The sequence below is a fragment of the Grus americana genome, chromosome 1 (assembly GCF_028858705.1).
Source record: "Grus americana isolate bGruAme1 chromosome 1, bGruAme1.mat, whole genome shotgun sequence".
In the NCBI taxonomy this organism is placed as follows: domain Eukaryota; kingdom Metazoa; phylum Chordata; class Aves; order Gruiformes; family Gruidae; genus Grus; species Grus americana.
This window is the reverse complement of record NC_072852.1, coordinates 31,252,478-31,274,871: the sequence shown is the minus strand read 5'-3', so window position 1 is coordinate 31,274,871 and position 22,394 is coordinate 31,252,478. Positions and strand designations below refer to the sequence as shown.

At 34.4% G+C, this 22,394-nt stretch overlaps 2 protein-coding genes across 4 annotated transcripts in view; one reads left to right on the top strand and one right to left on the bottom strand.

Annotated features, from left to right (window-relative positions):
* The window catches only part of LRRN3 (leucine rich repeat neuronal 3), a 35,671-nt gene extending 20,279 nt beyond the window's left edge, over positions 1-15,392 (top strand). Inside the window, exon 2 of the mRNA XM_054812770.1 lies at positions 12,223-15,392. Within this exon, the coding sequence (XP_054668745.1) occupies positions 12,574-14,700 (2,127 nt within the window). The 5' untranslated portion in view covers positions 12,223-12,573 and the 3' untranslated portion in view covers positions 14,701-15,392. The remainder of the gene's footprint in view (positions 1-12,222) is intronic.
* The window catches only part of IMMP2L (inner mitochondrial membrane peptidase subunit 2), a 481,785-nt gene that overhangs the window by 264,676 nt on the left and 194,715 nt on the right, over positions 1-22,394 (bottom strand). The window lies entirely within an intron of this gene.

Genomic DNA, 22,394 nt, shown 5'->3' with positions numbered 1-22,394 from the left:
AGAATACCATGATAAGGACACTTAGCATACTAACACAAGCTTAATGACTGGTATGGATTTTGAACTTCAAATGCTTTCCATGCTTTGTTTTCATTGTAGTAAGAATGTTAAAGCAATTTCAGGTGACATTTCCATTCTCATTAACAGAGGACACAGAGTCATTTGCAAGGAGACAGACAGGTGGTTTATAACTTCCATCATTATAATATTGAACAAGGTGACAACTATTGCCTGAAGGAAGGATAATTATACAAGAGAACTTAAACTACATATTCAGTTCACTTTTAAAAGAACTGGCAGAAAAAGCCACACACCAAAGCTAAATTATCCTCATTTACCTGTTTAAATTATGGGTAACCAAAGTAATCCCCAATGCACATTTATTGGTATTGGCTTGTGTATTGCATCAGCTAACTCTATCAAGTGAAGTGGCTATTGGTCTTCAAAAGTATGTGCACTACCAATTACACACTACTGCAAGAAAGTAGACCTACTTATATTTTTAGAGAATCACCTTGTCACTTGAATCTCTTTTTTTGAGATGGTGGATCAAATGCTCTTGAGACACTGCCTGCCTGGTTTTAACATACTAGCTGAGGAAGGACTATTTAAGAGGTAAATCTCAGAGAGTCAATATGCATTAAACTCTTCCGTGGTATACATGTAGTTTTCTTCTCTGAGCTACAGCAACATGTACAGCTTTAAATATTGAAAATTACATGGATGACTTCAAATAAACTCAGGCAACTTTGGTATCTTAACTGCTTTTTTTTCTTATGGAGAACAGTGGAAAATTCTAAAATCCCAAGAGCAATTTCTGAGGAGGTTACTGAACTATCCATATCCCTAAAAAAAAAAAAAAAAGACATCATTCTACCCTTCTGATTCTACTTTCTTCTATTACTTTATGAGATGTACTCTAGAACTTATGGTATGTATCCAGAAATCTTATTTTCTTCAAATGCTTCACATAGGATACAAAGTGTTCTTCCATTATGCTTGCCTGTTATGCTTTTTCCATATGTACTCCTAGTTATTTTCCATATACACTAGTATATATTTTCCATTACCACCAGTTAGTTTCCATACATACGCCTAGTTAACTGGGGAGAAAAGTTTATTAATTCAATGAAGTCCAGCAGCAATATGATGGGACAATTTTTGAGAATATTTTTAAGAACTGGAATAAGATTTTTGCAATTAAATCTTCATATGTCCCTTCTTAGTTGATATATTTTCTTAGAATTATCATCTACATACATGGAGAGAAACAATTCCAGGTTTTTTAGTATATATTCCTCCTCATTTACCTGTAAACAATATATCACTGTACTTAATATTTGTACAAACAACTAACAGCTACTTCTCCTCTTTTGTCAACAGATCTAAAATTGTTTTACAGAGGAAGCAGTATTCTTTTTTCATAGTTTCCTTTCGCAAAGATTTGTTATCATTTTCCTCATACTAACTAATTCCGCTCTAATTCCAATTTATTTTACTGAACCTGAGTGGCCAGAACTGTATACAGCATTTCATGAGTTCTTAACTGTAGCTGATAAACTAAACTAATAGGTTTTGGCATTCTAGTGCCAGTGGTCCTCCTATGAGTAGACAAGCATACCGTGTCTTTCTCCTTACTTCTCATATTCCCTCTGATGTTTTCCAACTTTGAAGCAGAAATTATTACTAGACCCTGAAAGCATAATTTGTCATTACACACTATTGAAATGTCACACTATTGAAATATCTTTCTTTACTTATTCAAGTGGTTTTACTGCTGGAAAAGAGAACCATGCCATTGTCTGAAAGCAGAAAGGCTGAAGTCAGACTTAAAAATAAATGTCTTACAATAAAAAAGCAGGTTGCTTCAATTTAACATTATCATTATTACAAAATTATGCCTAGTCTGTCTTTGGAAGGACAAACTGGAAGGACAATTTGAAATGGTTCATCTATCCCACTTCAACACTAGTGATGAACAAAACTGTTCATTCTATCATTCCATAATCACCACTAATAGGATCTTTTCAGTATCTTAATTCAAACTTCTCTTTTGTTCACTTTGAAGAGTCATTTTCCCATAGCAAGATGCATTTTATCGCACAAATATATCTGTGCATCTCTATCATTCCTATCGTAATACGTGAGGTATTGTTCCTCTGTGTCTTATATATGTGCACCTACAGCAGATATGTCTATGCCTAGTCTTTGAATTATAAGTAGGAATCACAACAAAATGCAAGAGAAATTATGCTTGTTGAGGAAAATCTAGCGCAAGCTTGGAGTAGAAGCGATCACAATCTGGTTGATTGACTTGAATACTTGAGCAGTAAATACTGGTCAAAATTCTCTGGGAGATCAGAACATTAATTTTAACACGGCTGTCAGATTTGGCATCCAAAATGCAGAATTGTGATGTAAAAGGATGATAGATGTTGGATAGCTAAGAAAGAAATACAAAACCAAGATGTAGCTATATCATGTAAGTTTCATAATCAAGATAACCCTGTTCAGTGACATGCTAATGAGCCAAATCATCGAACATTTAAGGATTGAGTGAATTTTTCACTTTACACAGAATAAAACCCCCAACTTTTAAAATAATAGGAAACACTAAAAGGATTGTGCATTGGGAAAAAATGGAGTGGGGAAGGTAGCTATGAATCTATACATGTTGGAGACGTACAACAGTTTAAATAAATTTGCAATTTTGAAAGGAAAAGAAAAAAAACACTTGAAAGAGGATTCAGTTACTGTTCCAGGAACTATATGATTATTTAGCTGTAGTGTCACACACAGTAGAAGGGATACCGTACTTAACTGTAAGTGTTGCTATTTATTTATCTTGTATTTATCCTCTTTCTTCTGGTCTTATTTTAAAAAGCAAATCATAAAGAGAAAATAAGATCAGCATTTTAATGTATTCACTTCTGGGGAAAAAAGAAATGAACCATGATAATCCTATAGTGTGGATTAGACCTGACGAACGGGTCATAAAAGCACAAAAAGCAATAATTTCAGGTCTGAACATAACGTTAGTTTTGCAAATCATATAAAAGAAACTTAACATGTAATATTATTAATGAGATGCTCAGCTGAGCAAAAACTGTAATTAAAACTAAATACAAATCAAAATACTTTCTGCAATCAGAAATGACAGTATCTCTATGAGCTGGTAATCTGTGAGTATGCATAAATCACTCCAACTGATATAAAACACAGCAGAAAACAGAAATTTTATTTCCTAATCTTTACAATAATATTCTGCTTTATGCATTGTCAGGTTTTGCATCCTGAAATTGTTTTTCATCAATCCATTTCTCTACACTGCCTCAAGCAAGATAAAAAAAAAAAAAGTATCCATTCCTTTTGAACAATACATTGTGAATCTGATTCCCCAGGTGGCTCAGATTGAAAGTAATCACCCAATATATTCACAATTATAAAGTTAAAGCAATTCAGACTAATTTTGTAGGAAAATTCATGACATAGAAAATAATATCTCATCCACTACTGGCATGTCAAAAATAAATTATTTCTGTTTTTTAGTAAGGAATTTCTGCTTACTATAAGGGTAAGCAATACATTTTTTCCCTTCAAGGATCTGAAAACACATTCTGTGTAACATGTTATAAGTATACATCAAGTACTGGCTGGGATTGTAGCACGGTGTTCCTGCTATAACTGCATTCATTAGGCCCTTTTATATCTTCAGATTATTGTAGTTGCTAATCAATACAGTGAACACTGGAAATGATTTTTTTTTTTTTAATTATTATAAGGGCATTTACCTTGACGTGTCCATCTCCCAAAACAAATCATAAATATACCAAAAACTAAAAGGTGAATTCAATAAACATTAGGAGTCTGCCATTAAAGATTGATGAATTAAATGAATTTAGGTCTTTCAAGCCTAAATCTTTGTTATTGAAAAAATATAGAATGGAAATTGTAACTCCTGAAATTTTCAGGTTTATTATTATGCAAATTTTTCCCATGATAAATCAAAAAAAGATAAATTCCCAAGGAAAATATTATGTGCTAAGTACAGCCACTATCTTTCTCTGTCTTTATTACAACTACCTGTTTCACACACCTATTTCTATGTTTTAGGTATATTTAATATTTACATTTGAAGAACCACAAATAAAAACTAAATAAATAATTAAAAAACCCCAAATGCAAAATGCAGATTTTGCCAATAGCTCTGCTGGATTTTGGCTAGGCTTCTGTACTGGTCAAATGTACTATAGACCCCCAGAATCAGTACGGCAGCTTTCTAGAAAATCAAGCCAAAACTGGTCTCGCTCATCTTTAGCTCTGGCCATCTGCTTGAAGCATCTGGTAACTGGGTACATTCACCCACATCCAGAACGTGACTGCTCTCTTGCCAACTATGTGCCTAGGTAACTGCCAATATGTGCTTCTCCACTGCTAACATGACAACTGTCAAAAAGAAGTTGAACATGTACGAATAAATCTAAATTAAACTAACACATTACTTTCCCAAGTTACAGCAATAGTTTTTCTGACATAATTGCTTGATAATGGCAATGATAAATAAGTCACTTAACACAGTGAAACCTTTCCAAGGCTAAGAACTATAACAGGATCTAACCAAAGATATAAGCACTTTGAAAAGTTATTTTTAACATTTCATCCTTGCTAGTTTCTCTGACAACTGGCAAATATATATATGTGCAGCCATTATTTAAGAAAAAATCAAAAGAAGTAATACTAGCAATGAGTTAAATTTTTAGATAAAAACATCAGAATTATACATTCAATATCTGATTTAAGAAGAAGAAATAAGAAATCAGTTCAGATTCTTTTCAAAGTTTCTTTTACAATTAGTCTAAGAATATAAAATTATTAGATGTAGTCTAACTGCCACACATTAAAAATATTGGAAGAGGATTTGGAATGCCATATCAGAAATTAGAACACAAATGACAGATTATAACAGAAATGGTAAAAAGAAATGTGCAACTTCCATTGAAATTCATCATCTTGTCATGTAAATATAATTTTCTAATATCTCTGCTCACTCAAAAAGAATGCCTAAAAATTATTTTGTGCACTTCATATGAGGAGAAGAAGTAAAAAAAAAAAAATGAGGTAACTGTAATTACTGAAATGATTAATTCCTTTATCAACTATCATCAAACAAACTTTTTGTCTTCTTTTGCTATGACATTTGTGAAAAGGTCAGATGTGTTCAGTGGCTAGGGAGTGTGCAAGTAAAAGTTAACAGCACATGACAGAGAGCTACAGTCAAAAAATCTAAAATCAAAGCCTGGAAAAGTAATCCAGGCTCATGACAGTAAACTACTAGACTACGGTCAGAGGAAAAGAATAAAACTGAGGATATTCAGAGATTATCAAGTGACTTCTTTTTTTTTTTTTCTTGACCTGTCTGAATCACCAGTTGTCCCTCTTCTTGTATTTAAATTCTAAGCTCCGTGGAGTAAAATTCAGAGTTTTGTTTTGCAGCACAAGACGGCGTGGTCCTTAGCCACCACTATGGCTCCCATGCACAATGCTGCTGCTGCCACCAAATTAATAACAGTAACAAAATCATATACTATTCTATATAACTATATTATATACTATTTCTATGAAGTGCTGTGATTATGATTGACAAACACCTTACTTCACGTGCAGGTGGTCCCATAGTTATCTGCCATTCCACGGTCAGTCATGGTAATCCAGTTTAAAATAGGTTAGGAAACAAGTGCTATAGCTTTTCCATCCTCCCACTTTTAAAAAAAGGTTTTAAAAATGTTCATTTAAGTCCATACATAAATATTGCTTTGTTTTACATTTTACCTTTTTGTTTTCATTGCATCTATTTTAAATACTGTATTTTCAAGCTTTATGATTTATTATATTGCAATGTCTTCCAAAATATTGTAATGTAATTGTTGATTGATACAAGGAATAGAACCACAGTAAGTTCTTAATGAATTGTAGATGGTGATAATTCCTCTGATATCTGTTAAATCAGTAATAAGATACAGTAAACAAGAGGACAAGGATAGTAGACCAGACTCAATTAGTGAAAGAGAAAAGATAAATCTCATGTAAATTTAGCTGATCATAATCTATCTTTATTTGTGAATTAAAGTAACCTTAAAGCACATGATGTCCATGGATATAAAGAACTTTTAATGATGTGTAAAATCTTGTCATTCTTATCCTGAAATGGTCTAAGGTGTGAGAATTTGTCCTGTTTTACAGTCATATTGAACATTTTAAACTTGTAGCTTTCCTTCAGGCAAATTTATTCCAAGTAAGGAAAAAAATGATAAGGAGGTGTAACAAGTTCACAAAATAAACATAAACACATATGCTGAAATAGTTATTCAGACACTGCAAATCGCTTCTAGGGTTAAATACAAGTAGCTTTGCCATTTCCTTTATATCTCGCACTTAATGCTATTCAGGGCCAGCCTGAAGTTCTAAAAATCAATCATTAGGAAAAAAAGTAAAGTGGATTTGCAAAATCAGTCAACATCTCAACAGGAAGGCCTAGTCAAAATTTTCAAACATGTCCAGATATTTCACATAATCACTTTTGAGGTTTTCAAAGAGATTGTCAGAAACATGCTAATTTCCAAAAATCCTCATTCCTGTTTTAATGTGAGACTACGTTAGCTATATGTAAGAAAATAAAACACTAAGAGTGTGTTATAGCGAACTGTTAATTTGTCTTTGTAAAGAGAAACAGGATGCTGTATGAAACTCTTTGCTCCAGAGAGTGGAATGAAAGCAAGACTACATATGCTAGCAGAAATTCTTTCCATTTTTACAAAGCTTATATAATTTCCAGCAACTGTATCAGACCAGCTAGTAAAGCTTACTTCTAGAAATATTTTATTTCAAGACTGGTTCTGTTATGAAAAATCTATTATATTATCTTCTTGTGCTTTAACCTAAACTTGTACTCCTGCCTCAGACACAAACTTCCTGTATATGTTTCAACAAAAACATCCTAGTTACGTTTTTATAGAGAAGAAAATCCGTATTTTTGTGCCAATTTTTGAAATATGTCAAATGCATAAGTTGTTGCATCTTTTTATTCATTGTGCTGTAATAAAAAATTCCCTGAGGATACTTTTTTTAAAAAACAAATTTCGATGATACAACAAAGAAGGAAGAATTGCCTTATAAAATTGTCAGAAAGATACTAAATGTCCAAACTTAAGTCTGTATATTTCCACAACTAACACTTGAAACAACACCACCACCACCAAAACCCAAAAAACCTCTAAGTGCTGTACCTATGACCAGGCGAGGTATGAAATGTGCCATGCCCGATTTTTGGTTAGTGACAGTTCCAGATTTCTGTCCCTAGAACTGCTCAAAGTGGTTATAATGACAAGAATTGAGAAGTGGCTCTTTCAGTCGATGTGTTTGAAAGGTAGCTTTGTACGAGCAGCTGTGTTTTCAAAATGCTTGCCACCTCTAAATTGGTCCTTGTGAAGTGAACTGTTTGCCTTATTGCCAGCAGGGCACATTGCAGTGTAGCTGCTGCATTTTTAGTTTTTATCACTGTCTCTCTAACTGCTGAAGTGGAAAAGAAAGATTGCCAAAACCTGACGTGTTTCTTTTCCTTTCTGCCCACTCTGACTTGGTTCTTAGCTGTCTGTTGCTCCAGTGATGAGAAACGTTGCTCAGTTTATTCATTCACTGAATGTCTTTTTCCAGCTCAAATAATGGTGATACCCTCTTGTAAACCAAGGCTCCAGCTGTCAATAGCAGTAAATGAAACAAACCTAATTAAGACATACCAATCATTGTCTACACAAGAGATAATTAGGCTGCAAAAAGTCACACACAACAGGGTGCATTTTTCTAAAAGCAAGAGATACCTTAAAAGCAAGAGGCACATCATATTTAGTAAGACAGTAAGTATGGATTGCAATAGGGATGCACTTCCAGAAGAAATTAAATAATCTGTCCACAAAGATTTAAACAGCTTTAGGGCAGAAGTTCTGGTACAGGAAAAAAAAAATAATAAAAATACTGAATGTCATTACCAATAAGCAATACTAACTTTTTAGATGCAGACTCTATTTAGACTTTTTAGTTGCAGACATTAGGAAGCAAACCATACCATTTTATCTGGATGAGGAAATATATGTGCAATCAGAGTGCACATAAAGATTTATAAATGCAGCTGGATAAAGAATTACATCAAAGACTCCAAAACTACGATGCACGGCTCCTGCTGCTGCTTGTGTGAAAACACTTATCCCACAGCTCAGCTCACTGGTGATAATTTGCTGCCGAGCCTCATCTCTACAAGCTTTTCTATTGTGCACCATAGTAGGTACAAGTTTAAGAATCGCTTGCACCACATGAAAAATCTTGAGAGGTCACCAAAACCCACTAACAAAAGATCTATAATAAAAATAATATTTTTGCTTAACAGATAATGTTGATATAATTGCATTATTTGAATTAACTTTTTTTTTTTTTAAGAAAATATCTACTTTTCCACAGAAACCTCTGTGTATGTAAATCTCAGATACTTTAAATACTACTCAAAGGAACAGGACAAATAACCTTCAGGGTCTCTTTGTCCTTCTCATTAGTACCTTTAAAACTGGACATTTGAAATGCAAAATTTTCACATAAAACTCTAGACGGTACAAAGCACTTAGCTTTAAAGCACTGGAACCCATTAATAAAAATTCTGAAAATTACTGTTAGTAAGAGTATTTCAATTTAATCTTTATTTAGTGTTATCAGTACATATTTATTATTATCAATACATTAATGAAGAAAGGGAATCAATGCATTCCCAAAGTTCAAAGTATCACAAAGTTAAATGCTTATTTTCCAGTAAAAACATTTATCTCTGTGATGCCACATTCTTCAAGGAAATTGAACTTCAATTACAGTTTATAGTGTTGAATGCAAGATATTAATTTACATGAGGTTTATTTTGTTACAGTAAACTGCAGCTCACTTCTCAGTTCGAATGGTTTGTACACACCTCAGAGTTAGAAATTAATGACATAAACACGCACACACATAATCAATACAACCGGTTTGATCCTGAGTTTTCACCTCTTCAAGTGGCACCAGAAAACTTCACATCAGTAATCCATGTTTTTTCACCTTCTCTGTCAACATTGCGTATCAGAGTCACACAATAATACTATTACAAGCAAATATAAGACCAACAAATATGTTTTGCCACTCAAATGATTCTATACAATTTTTGCTGTGCATTTCACTGCTTCACTTCTTTTGTATACTATGTCATAAGTTGTGTACTACAGTCACATGATTTAGTTTTAGGTTGTCCTGCGAGGAGCAGGAAGTTGGACTCGATCTTTCCAACTTGAGATATTCTATTCTATGATTCTATGATCTTGTAAGCCACCATGGATGTCCATACCACTCCAGAAACATTCTTTTATTCCACACCTTGAATGATAGTTAATCCCAAATCATTTCATGCAAATTAATACATAGATGTGACACTGTTTAAACCAAAATTCTTTGTGAAGTGAAACAATGTATTTTGGAACGATGACTGTGCAGGCTGGGAGACAGTGTGAAAATTATTCTACAATCTGTTATTCAAGGCACTCAACCCCAGTGAATATTTTATACAAGGCAGAAGCACTTTAACTGGAGAAATAAGAAAGATTTATGCTGGAACACCATATGAGCTTGAGCTGGTGGCTTATTAGCTGGAGCATTCACCAGAAAGAGAAAAGACATCAGATTAAATCATAAAGAAGAAGAATTTCTACCTGGATCTCCAACCTCTTCTTTTTTGCAGCCTTTTGCGGAAAGCCAACTGTAATATATATGACATGAAAATGACCACTGATGCCCTTGGTTTTGGCTTGAGAATCCCATAAAAGCTGAAGTATAAACTCAGGAGTACAAACTCAAATCCAGGAGTACGTTGGCTCTATGTACACAAAAATGTAGTAGTTTACGTGCTTTAACTGGTACAACCTCTGAGGTACCTGGGACACACATGACAAGTCTATCTGGGTCCACACCTTACTCTTCACAGTGACCAACAGCAAATGTCCAGGGAGGAGAAGAAAACCAGCTATGTAGTTATACTTCCCCAGAACATTTTCCCAGTACCTCTACTGAGCAGAAGTCCCTGAGCATCATAGTGGGATCAAAATGCTGAGATTTGACAGCTGCAGTAGCGGTCTGTTGAATCTCAATTAATTTACTATTCAGATAAGATTTCCAATGACCTTTATATTATTAGAATCTTACATTTTGTATTTGTCACACTTACAGATACATTTTTAACATGCATTCCAAATAAAATTCCAGAAGTCAATGGGACATGTGCTTTAGAAAGTGCATCAAGAACACGACTCAAAAAATTCTCCCCCTGCCCCCCCATCCTCTTTTCTCCCTGCACAGTAAATTACATCTGTGCATTTGGTATAGAATGATTTCTACCGAGATCTTTAGTAAATGGGACAGTATTCCATATAGGTGTATCACCTTGCCTCCTGGTGGCAAAATAAAGAGTAAATTATAGGCATTAACTGTCCAATGCAAAGCTTTATTTTTCTGCAAGCCTTTCCCAGAACAAAGGAACAGATTACATTTTTACTATTTCAGTCAGCATGTCTTTGCATTTCAATATAAACTGGGCCATTTGCATAAAAACATATTATTAATCCTCAAAACAGCAGAATGTTTTCTGTATGTTTATCTCACACATTGTCTGTTCACTTTATTAATACCCTTACATGTTAAAATAAAATACGAAATGTCCTTAAATGTACATAACACAAACAGCAGCCTCAAACACTTTGCAAATGTACTTTAAATTGGCCCAGTGCTCATGTCACTCAACATGGTGCAACACCTTTCCTCTGAGCTGATATGGAATACCTGCGTGGTCAATATGCCCAATCCTCCCGAGCCTGGAAAGGAAACCTGAAATCCAAACCCTTGACACTTGACTGTTGTAAGTCTGTCTATCCATACCAGCAACGCTTCAAAAGTTATTTATCAATGTCAACGAAGCATTGATCTTATATTACAGTTTGTAAACAATGTCACTGTGAATTTTAACACCAGAGGCAAGGGGAGAAAGGGCATAAATGTGTATCATATGACAGTCTTCTGAGAGAAAGTCCATTTAAACTTAGTGAAGAGTCTATATTCTGAAGCAAATGAAGCAGTTAATGTGTACTACTTCATATATGAAGCTTTTGAATTATATGGCTTGGAACACAATGTACACTCATGTTAGGATTGGGTTTTTTCCCCAGAAAAAGCAAGTAAATACCAAAAATCTGGAGAGGACACATTTGATGTTTCAGGATGCTAAAGCTTCAGTCTTTACTATAATTTGGGACATGAAGACAATCTGCAACTTCATAGCAAAATTCAGATTCTTGCAGAGCTACACACCAAAGAAGCAGTTGCTAATGTAGATTTTTTTTTTCCTTCTTAGCACTCTAAAGATACTTTTCTGTTCTTATTATTCCTTGTAATTGAAGTCATTGAAGCCAAAATAAGCAAGCCAGTAACTAGCCTGGATTTGCCAAGATGACGAGCTATTTATTATGAGGTATATATTTGTTTCTAATTATTGCTTTAAAGAAAAAACACAACTTTTCTTCCTAAACAGCATCTACAAAAAGAATTAGAAAATGATAAAACCTGTGGATTATCAATTTTGTACATTTCTGTATAAATATCTCACAGACTTGCCTAAGAATGTCATCATTAGCAACGTATATTAACCCCACCATTTCTTTTTCCTCTGAATACACATAAATTATGTTCTTTATAAACGTCATGTTCAAAAGTTAAATATTCATGCTCTGTAGGATTTTGCTCAGTGTTTACATTTTCAAAGCCAACAGAACTCAGTCTGCTTCTAGTGATAACTGAAAGAAAAAAGAAAATATTTTAAAGGAGCATAAAATATGTAGAAAAATCTCACTGATATATTTTGCTTTATACTTTGTGGATCTTCATCTTTCCGCAGAGCAATGCTCCACTGGATGTATGACAAGCTACAAGTCTAAAGATATATTACTATATTAACTTAATTTATGCTATCTGGATACCACTACAATACTCTAGGTACCACAGTCATTTTCTTTTCTTACTTGCAATAATTAACATTAGAGAGCAAAAGATGGCTAAATTAATTTATAACTTTATAGTTTCTTATACTAATTATTTCCTCTTCTTATATTTTAGGTCATCCTGTCATTCCTGCAAACACTAATCAATCATGGGATTTGAAGTTAATACTACTAAATAAATGAATTGCTTAATCTCCTATGACCATCTATACATATTTCATCTTCACAAAGCTTATCAATTTTATGTCATCAAGGACAGAGTGACCTTCATTTCCACAAAATGTCTCTTACTACTGGACAAGTTGGTTACAAATTTATCACTTATGCTCAGGAAGAAAGTCCTTCACCATCATCATTTGAGAAATGCAAGTGTGTGTATTATCAATTGACCGGGTCATACTGAAATCCAAAACCATAATTGTGGAATACTAAAGGGGCTGTTACTTTTCTGAACATTTGAGCTAAGATGAAGGACATGCAACTCAAAATTAATTTTCTACTTGGCCTAGTTATCACTGCATTAGTACAAGCTGTAGAAAAAAAAGCAGACTGCCCAGAGTCATGTATATGTGAGATCAGACCATGGTTCACCCCCAGGTCTGTGTATATGGAGGCTCCAACAGTGGACTGTAATGATTTAGGCCTTTTTAATTTTCCAGCCAAACTGCCTGCAGACACACAGGTTCTACTTCTACAGACGAATAATATTGCAAAAATTGAACATTCAGTAGACTTCCCAGTGAATTTAACTGGTCTAGATTTATCTCAGAACAATTTATCCTCAGTGACCAGTATTAATCTTAGAAAGACACCACAGTTGCTTTCAGTGTACCTTGAAGAAAACAAGCTTACTGAACTCCCTGAAGAATGTCTTTCTGGACTCCACAATTTACAAGAGCTTTATATTAATCACAACCTGCTTTCTGTGATTGCACCGGGAGCTTTCATAGGCCTCAATAATCTTCTCAGACTTCATCTCAATTCAAATGGTCTGCAAATGATCAACAGGAAGTGGTTTGAAGCTACTCCTAATCTTGAAATTCTCATGATTGGAGAAAACCCAATAATCAGAATCGAAGATATGAACTTTAAGCCTCTTATCAATCTGCGCAGCCTAGTTTTAGCAGGCATAAATCTCACTGAAATACCAGATAATGCTTTGGTTGGCCTTGACAATTTAGAAAGCATCTCCTTTTATGACAACAGATTTGTTAGGGTGCCCCACATTGCTCTTCAAAAGGCTACAAATCTTAAATTTCTGGATCTAAACAAGAATCCCATCAACAGAATACGACGAGGAGATTTTAGCAATATGCTGCACCTAAAAGAGTTAGGAATTAATAACATGCCTGAACTGATTTCTATAGATAGTCTTGCTGTTGATAATTTGCCAGATTTAAGAAAAATAGAAGCTACCAATAACCCGAGATTGTCATACATTCATCCAAATGCATTCTACAGACTTCCCAAGCTGGAATCGCTCATGCTCAACAGCAACGCGCTGAGTGCCCTGTACCGCAGCACAATAGAATCCTTGCCTAACCTCAAAGAAGTAAGTATACACAGCAATCCCATTAGATGTGATTGTGTCATCCGCTGGATTAACATGAATAAAACAAACATTCGCTTCATGGAGCCAGAGTCCCTGTTTTGTGTAGATCCTCCTGAATTCCAAGGCCAGAACGTGAGACAGATACACTTCCGGGAAATGATGGAAATCTGTCTCCCCCTGATAGCTCCTGAAAGTTTTCCATCTACTCTGGATTTAAAAACTGGCAGCCATATTTCTTTACATTGCAGAGCCACAGCAGAACCAGAACCTGAAATCTACTGGATAACACCATCAGGACACAAACTTTTGCCTAATACTGTTTCTAATAAATACTACATTCATTCTGAAGGAACATTAGAAATAAGTGATGTAACACAAAAAGAAAGTGGCTTATACACATGTATAGCAACAAATTTAGTTGGGGCAGACCTAAAGTCAGTCATGATTAAAGTGGACGGCTCTTTCCCTCAGGACAGCAATGGATCTTTAAATATTAAAATAAAAGATATAAAATCTAATTCTGTTTTGGTTTCATGGAAAGCAAGTTCAAAAATTCTGAAGTCCAGTGTTAGATGGACAGCCTTTCTGAAAGCCGAAAACTCGCAGGCTGCACAGAGCGCTCGAATACCATCTGATATAAAGGTATATAACCTTACACATCTGAATCCATCAACTGAATACAAAATTTGTATAGATATTCCCACTATCTATTCACAGAATAAGAAACAATGTGTCAACGTAACCACAAAAGGACTGGACTTGACAATGAAAGGCTATGAAAAGAACAACATAATAGGATTCCTTGCCTGCCTTGGTGCTCTTCTGGGAGTCATCTCTGTGATATATCTCTACAGTTGCATCTCACGAGAGATGAGCTATGATGTTGGACAGAGCTATCTAAAGAATTACCTGAAGAAAGAATCCTTTTCACTCAATGAGCTTTATCCTCCTCTGATCAGTCTTTGGGACATGGGCAAAGAAAAAAGCACAGCAATGGAAGTAAAAGCAACTGTAATAAGTGTGCCAACCAATATGTCATAAATATGTCAATATATCACTTAATTTCTGAAATAAAAAGCACATGACTGCATTTGTGCTGAATAAAAAGTCAACAAGAAAAAGTATTTCTTTTAGGAACTAGACGCCTGGACTTTGCTGCTGTTGACAAATGGGAATATGTACTGACTCAGCATAAGACAACAATTTTAACTAACTGGCTTCTAAGGGTATTCTACCAACCAAATACAATTAACTTCATTTTCTAGAACTTTCATGGGACTTTTAAGTCTGGAATACAGTGCAAGTAGCCAAGAACATTTTCTGTATTTTTTTTTAATTATTATATAAAAGTAGTGGAACTGAGCAATACCTCCTCCTGTGCTGTATTACACACACTAGCCACGAGTTTTTGCAGTGAACAGATATACTAGGATTGACACATGGTGTAATGAAATGGACAAATTCTGTAGAGTAGATACAGTGAGTATGTGAATTTTTTTTATGAGGAAAATACATTTTTGATTAAAATTAAAATAGTTTTTGGCTTTTTTATTTCTTTAAAAAAAAAAACAAAACAAAACCAAACCTTCTGGGATCTGTTGTCTGACAATACAAAAACTCATTCTAATGTCTGATAAAAATATCTCCTTACGTATTCTCCTGTTTAAAATGCCAATCTGAGCACATAAGATATTTTTGCTGGTTTTAGGCTGTATAACCACAATAAACCACACAATAAATATTTTTATTTTAAAGTACTTATCCATAATAATAACAACCATATTTTACATGTTGCTTGTTGTGGGAGGAAGAAGAGAGAAGGAGGGTGGGAAGGAGACATAAGACTGATAGGAAAATAGATTGTTAGCTACTGATAACTGCAAGTTTTGAACTGCTTTGGTATTTTCCCACAACTCTGAAAACTGAATGCATTGTTTACACTCGGATAATAAAATGCAATATTTTGTCTTCAGTCAAAAGGGTAATTCAGTTATTAGTAATGTCTAAACTTTACACTGGCCATACAGGGAACTCAGCTTGAACAGTTTAAATGATATTAAGGTTTTCTTTCTGGACCTGCACGCTTCTGTTCAGCAATAACAACAACTGACTAGTTTATAAACCTCCTCAGCTTTCACAATGTAACAAGCAATAAGTGACTGACAGAAACATTATTAGTAGAAATGAATTGAAACAAAACAAAAAGAGAACAATAAATACCTGACTACTTATATTGAAGCTAAAGTTCTCATGGGAGTAGGACTGGGCCCATAAGCAGCAAATGTGCACAAGAAACTGCTGATCAGAATTTTGATTACAAGCTAAACCCAATTATGTTAGGATGGAAAAAGAGACTACTCCTAAGCCCAGTAGAGAAAAGACATCTGATCATTAAAATATCTGATCAAAAGATGTGGTAACTCCTAACAAAGAAAGTAACAGCAAAATTTTTATGTTATATTGGTTCATATATATGAAAAAAATAGGAAGAATGAAGAAAAAATTGTTATCTCTGAATATTGTGCTTAAGGAAATATTCACAGAATGCATAGGTAGCTTGAATTACAAAGTAAAAATATGAATAACAAACATTTCTTGTAAATCTTAAAAGACTTTATTTTTTTAAAAACTCTATAATACTATGCATTTTATCTTTCTAGACTTGATTGAAGTAAACATTTCTGTAGAATCACTGTGAGAATTTTTGCAGGTAGAGGAAGAACAGGTACTTCTTGTATTTAGACGTTAACGTTTCCACTTATTTAGAGTTTGCTGCATACTTTCAAAATGTTATTGGTCTATAAACACTTATAACATGGAAAAATAATTCCATTTTACCTAGTACTAACGAATAACTTGCTTTCGTGTTAAAGATGTCCTTTTTCTAGTTAAATCCCCGGATTTATAAATTATATGTGGGTAATTTTCACAGTTGTTAAAGGCAGAAAGAAGAACCTGGTACTAAATTTAAACTAACAGAAATTAGGATATTCGGAGGGTCGCTATGCTTCACCGAAGAAGGAAGTTTACAAACCCGATGAATCGCTATCGCACATAAAGGGACATTGAAATGGCGCAGAGAAACGCTGCGATGTCGTGACCGGTTTCAGCACCATGGACAGAGCTTCCGCCGCGGAGCTCGCTCTCGAGAAACGGTACCTCGAATGGGACCCATCACCAAGCGGGTGCTCTACTTGTCAGCAAGATCTTGTAGGTACAGCTTGTCTGATTACCTCTGGAATCAAGCTACATTTAGAACTTAAAATTCTTAGATCTTAGAAACGAGAATCTATTTTTTTCAGGCAAAAACATCTGTGCACGATGTTATAAAGCAGCACACGAATACAAGTCTAATGGGGACCACTGATAAGAATTTTCCCTTCACAGAATAAGTACAGGCTTTATTTACTTTATTTAAATATCTCATTAAAGTCTTTGTTGACAGATAAAATGCTTTTTCTATAGAAGTATTCTCATACTAAACTGAGAGCTAAAATGTAGCTAGATATAGCTCACAAATATTTGAATTGTTCTATACTTTATATTGATATCAAGTAAAAATATACCTTACATTTTAAGAAGAAATGGATTATCCTGTTGCTAATTGCTAAGATTTAAATTATTGACTTCTTTATATCCCCCCAAAAAAGAAAAATATAATTGCATTTTCATAAGGTAACTTTGCAACTCTCCTCTCACGTGGCCTTGAGTAAGCCATCTTACAAATTTATACCTCCCTTTCTCTGAAAGTATCTCTGGCAGAACATGCTGAGCTTTTCTTTTCAGCATACTAACAAGATGCATCTTCTGTAACTAACAACCATTGTGTACTATTCTTTACCTGTGCAAATATGACTTCACTGCTATCACTCGGAAGTGAAACTTTTAATACTAGGAAAATGTCCATAAGAATAGGGTCAACAGTGTCTCTACAACAGGTTATGAGATCACAGAATTTTTAGTGACTCATAGAATAAAACATGCGTGATGTAGTGAGGTGCTTAACTGATGGCGTACAAAGAAAAAAATACAACTGCAATAATGAGAACAGAGATACCTCTTCAAGGAGTTCTCACTCTTACCAAAGGATCTGCAGAAAGAAATGCTTGCAGATTTAGATTAAAACTTTAAAAATACATACTTACTAGTACATTCAAGTTAATATCAACATCCATTTATTCAGGAACTTATATGTCAACAGCATTACAATTCTTCAGTATTCAGATTTTAAATATATTTAAATTTAAATTTAAATTTTGCATGTTTCTAACAGAAATGTAAGTTTAGTGATTTTTTGGATCAAATTCTATTTACTGTAAGAACATGTTAAAGGCAAAAAGCATGGAGGTGAGGCTGTTTAAGCCAACTTAAATTAGATTTCAACATATATATTGTTCAATGATTATATATACTTTCATGTGTGTGAAGTACTTCTGTTCTATTAGCAATATGTTAGCCAGTCTGCAGACTTTTATTTCACTATATCTGTATTGCATTATTTTATCTACTACACAGAAGTAGTATCTTCTAGAACACATGGCAATGCTTTCACTGGCAGTACTGTGAACCATCTACTATCCATATAAACATAACATCTTTAATATATACACAGAAATATCTCCGTTATATTAGCCTGACAAATGTCTAAAAAGATTCATTATTTCTCCATGACCAAAGATATTCTTCATGTTAAAATCACAGAAGCTGCAGGTGAGCAGTAGGATTCCTGCGGAGCTGTGTTTGAAAATGGATAGCTGTCCCTTCCACAGATATACTACTCTACAAACCTGAGGGTCCTTAGGAAGTAATGAAACCACCTTTTAGCTTTAATAGCTTAGTGTATATTTAACTTACATCACTTCACAGACATATGCCAAAAAATCTAACAACAATTTTTGCAGCAAAGTAGAATCTGTTGAAAAAAGTATTGGAAGAACTTCCTAATAGTGGTGTAAAATACTTTTTAATAATCTCTTAATCTACAGGAAGGTTGTTTTTTCCACGCAAGGCATAGGGCTAAAATTTTTTCTATTATTAATTAGGATGTTTAGTCTCTTTAATGGAGGTAAGAACTGACAACAAGCTATATTTAATTTCCTCAGAAACAGAGAAAAGCATTGTTACACACCTGTGTTTCCATTTATTTAATAGCTTTCTCTCAAGAATCCAATGCATTAAAAGCAGTACTTACTTACTGATTATTCGAACCAGAAAATAGTAGCTCAGAAATAGATTAACTTTATCTTGGCATTTGACAGCAAATCTCATTCTGAAACATGCTACTAATGAAATAGAGAAGGCAGACATGAGTGTTTGAAATGTCTGGCTAGGCAATACCCAAAACATAAGACTGAAAAGGATTTTTAATTCAATTTTTTAATTTAGTTATCTTAGTTCTTTCTATCAGGTACTAGACGGAGAAGTAGTGTTCTACACATAAAAAGATTAAGCATTTACTTCTTGGTAAAACAGTTACCAAAATCAATTCCAATGTTCCATCAGCTAACAGAGCCAAATGCTAACTTACATATGTACATTTCAGTTTCTGTTCACAATGATGTGACATCAAAACTGCAAATAGTAGCTAAAAACTTAGAAAAAAGATCACAGAATAAATGTTAATTTACATCCTGAAAGGAAATTTCCACTTCCAAAATTCACTAATAAAATTCATTCTGCTTGTGTAACCTTAAGTAAGCAGTGACCCCAAGATAACTTAAAAAAGAAATGGAGATTCTTCCCTCAATCTTGTGCTGGCCAGTAATAGAAGAGACATAATGAACAACAATAATCTTATAAAATATTCTTTGTTATCTGAAACCAGAAGAGACATTTCAGAAAAAGGTGCCTATAAGGTCTAGAAAATAAGTTAACATACAGTAATAAGTTAATAAAATAAGTTAAGCATACAGTACCAGAAGACTTGAGGTTTTAGACACAACAAAATGAAAAGTATCCCTCTGAGAGACTTAAGGAAGAAAATAATTCTTATTAATGAACTGAATGGAGTAAAACCAGAGTGCAGGTCTGGCACTGACAAGACAAGAAACTTAGCAGAAAGTGTTGAGGAAGGTGATTCTCCCTCTCTACTCTGCTCTTGTGAGACCCCACCTGGACTACTGTGTCCAACTCTGGGTCCTCATGTACAAGAAAGGCATGGATCTGTTGGAGCAGGTCCAGAAGAGAACCACGAAGCTGATCAGAGGGCTGGAGCACCTCTCCTGTGAAGACAGGCTGAGAGAGTTGGGGTTGTCCAGCCTGGAGAAGAGAAGGCAATAAGGGAGACCGTATAGCAGCCTTCCAGTACCTGAAGGGGCCTACAGGAGAGATGGTGAGGGACTGTTTATCAGGGAGTGTAGTGACAGGACAAGGGGTAATGGCCTTGGGCTAAAGGAGGGTAGATTTAGATTAGATACTAGGAAGAAACTCTTCACTGTGAGGGTGGTGAGGCACTGGAACAGGTTGCCCAGAGAAGCTGTAGATGCCCCCCTCCTTGGAAGTGTTCAAGACCAGGTTGGATGGGGCTTTAGGCAACGTGGTCTAGTGGAGGGTGTCCCTGCCCATGGCAGGGGGGTTGGAACTAGACGATCTTTGAGGTCCTTTCCACCCCAATCTATGATTCTATGATTCTATCATAAGTGTACTGTAAGTACGAAATGTTCAGTATGAAAACTACAGAAGACATTTTGAAGGATATAGTTAAATGGAATAGAGAAGACAGCCATTGAACACAAACCACTAGAGATAAACCAAGATTAACAATTCACCTCATGCAGAAGATGTGAAAATGTACTTGGAAACAGATTAACAATTGCATGCAGTTTTTGTAGAGGTAGTAAAAAAGATGACCAGAAACATATGCAGAGTAAAAAAATTACTGATGTTGCCTACTGAAGATCATGAGGCTTCATCACAACATAGCTCGCAGAAAGACATCTTGAATAAAATTGTTGGGGAAGCGATAGATACAAGTGATCTTTTTAGAACACCTTTGGGTCCCACAAGCAACAGTAGAAAGATGTTGGAATAAATTGCTAGGTAGGGAAAAAAATGCATCTTTCTGGAATATTGTTTGACCTTCCAAACCAATTGTTTTGGTATGTCAGTTGGTTGACATACCAAATATGTAATTTGAATAGCTTCCAGTTTAATACCATTGGAAATAATCGGAACCAATCTTCTCTGGAAAAGGCTAAATAGATACTCAGGTAAAATGCTAAGCTACAACAGAAAAAGAGGATTATCACAACACGAGAAAGATTATCTAAACATTCAGTAAACATAAAATCAAGACACTGAGAACAAAAATTAACCTAGATGCCAAAGTCTATGAAGATAAGAAAAAAAAACCAAACCACAACCAAGCTTCATGTACCCATATGAGAACTCTAGAAGTTGGATATTAAACAAGAGAATTGCAATTACTCATTTATATGGATAAATTCAATTTGAATTATTACTGAAACTTGGGAAGATTTGCATGACTGGAATGTTAAAATACATGACCATAATCCATCTAGTGAGAACTGTGCTTTGAAACTGAGAACTGAGCTATTCACTTCAGGTTCAATAAAAGTTCTGAAGGAGTTGAGACCTCTTCAATGTTTGTATTATAGGACAGTGTGAAAATTATATAATATATCAGACTAAATCTGTCCATGATTAGCTGCACTTCAGTATTCTGAGACAAAATATACAAGCATCATTTGTAAATAGCATAAGCATACAGTAGAAGTAGTAATGAATAATGAAAACTGACCCTATGGTACGTGACTGACTATGGTTATGCTATTGTGCTGGTTACATTAAGTAGTGTTTCATTTCTATAGCCAGGGTTTTCAAAAAGAGATATAAGGTTAAGCCAATTGGACAACATGTTTAAAAGACTTGTTATTTTGCTCACTGAAGAAAAACTTTAAATAAAAGTAGTGTACATCTACCTACTTGACTACAGTATTCTCAGAGAGATATAAAGCTGCAGTTACATTGAAGTGCCTTCCCATTTTCAGATTTAAAAAATGAAGGCTTCGAGGGAGCCAACTGTAAAAGAAAGACTGCAAATGATCATAAATCCTGACTGTTTTCCTCAAATAATTGACAAATCACTTTTGTCTTTGGCTGCTTAAGAAATTATGATCAATTATTAAAGCTACCAAACATGAATGAAACAAAAACCATGACTGTGTAATTTCTATTTCTAGGAATTGCAACTACAAAAAATATTTTTTACATTTAATTAATGCCAAAAAAAAATATCAATATCTTTTTTTTATAAAAAAGAAAAGTATATTCACCTACAAAAAGTCTATACACTTTACAGATAGTTATATTATTTATTATTTGGCTAACCATTGAAATAACCTGTAAACTGTGATGTTTAATGACATAAACAAAGCTATAACCAGACACAAATATCCAGTTTCATTTTGAAAGATTTCTGGTGCATCCCTCCTGACTTTCAGTTGTTGCTTCAAACAACACGTGTCCTCCTATCTCTCACAGGTCCTGTGAACTCTGTATGTATATCTCTGGTATCCCAGGGCATCAAAATAGATGCTTATGCTTAGGACCATAACTACGAAAGAACAATCACATACAAAACGAAATTCTATTATATTCCAAAGAAAATTAGCTATTTGATGGGAACTGATTTTTATCTAAAATGCTATTTTACAGTTAATTAAGCTCATTTATATTTAGAAAAAAAAGGGGCAGGAGGAGGGGGAGAATGTTCC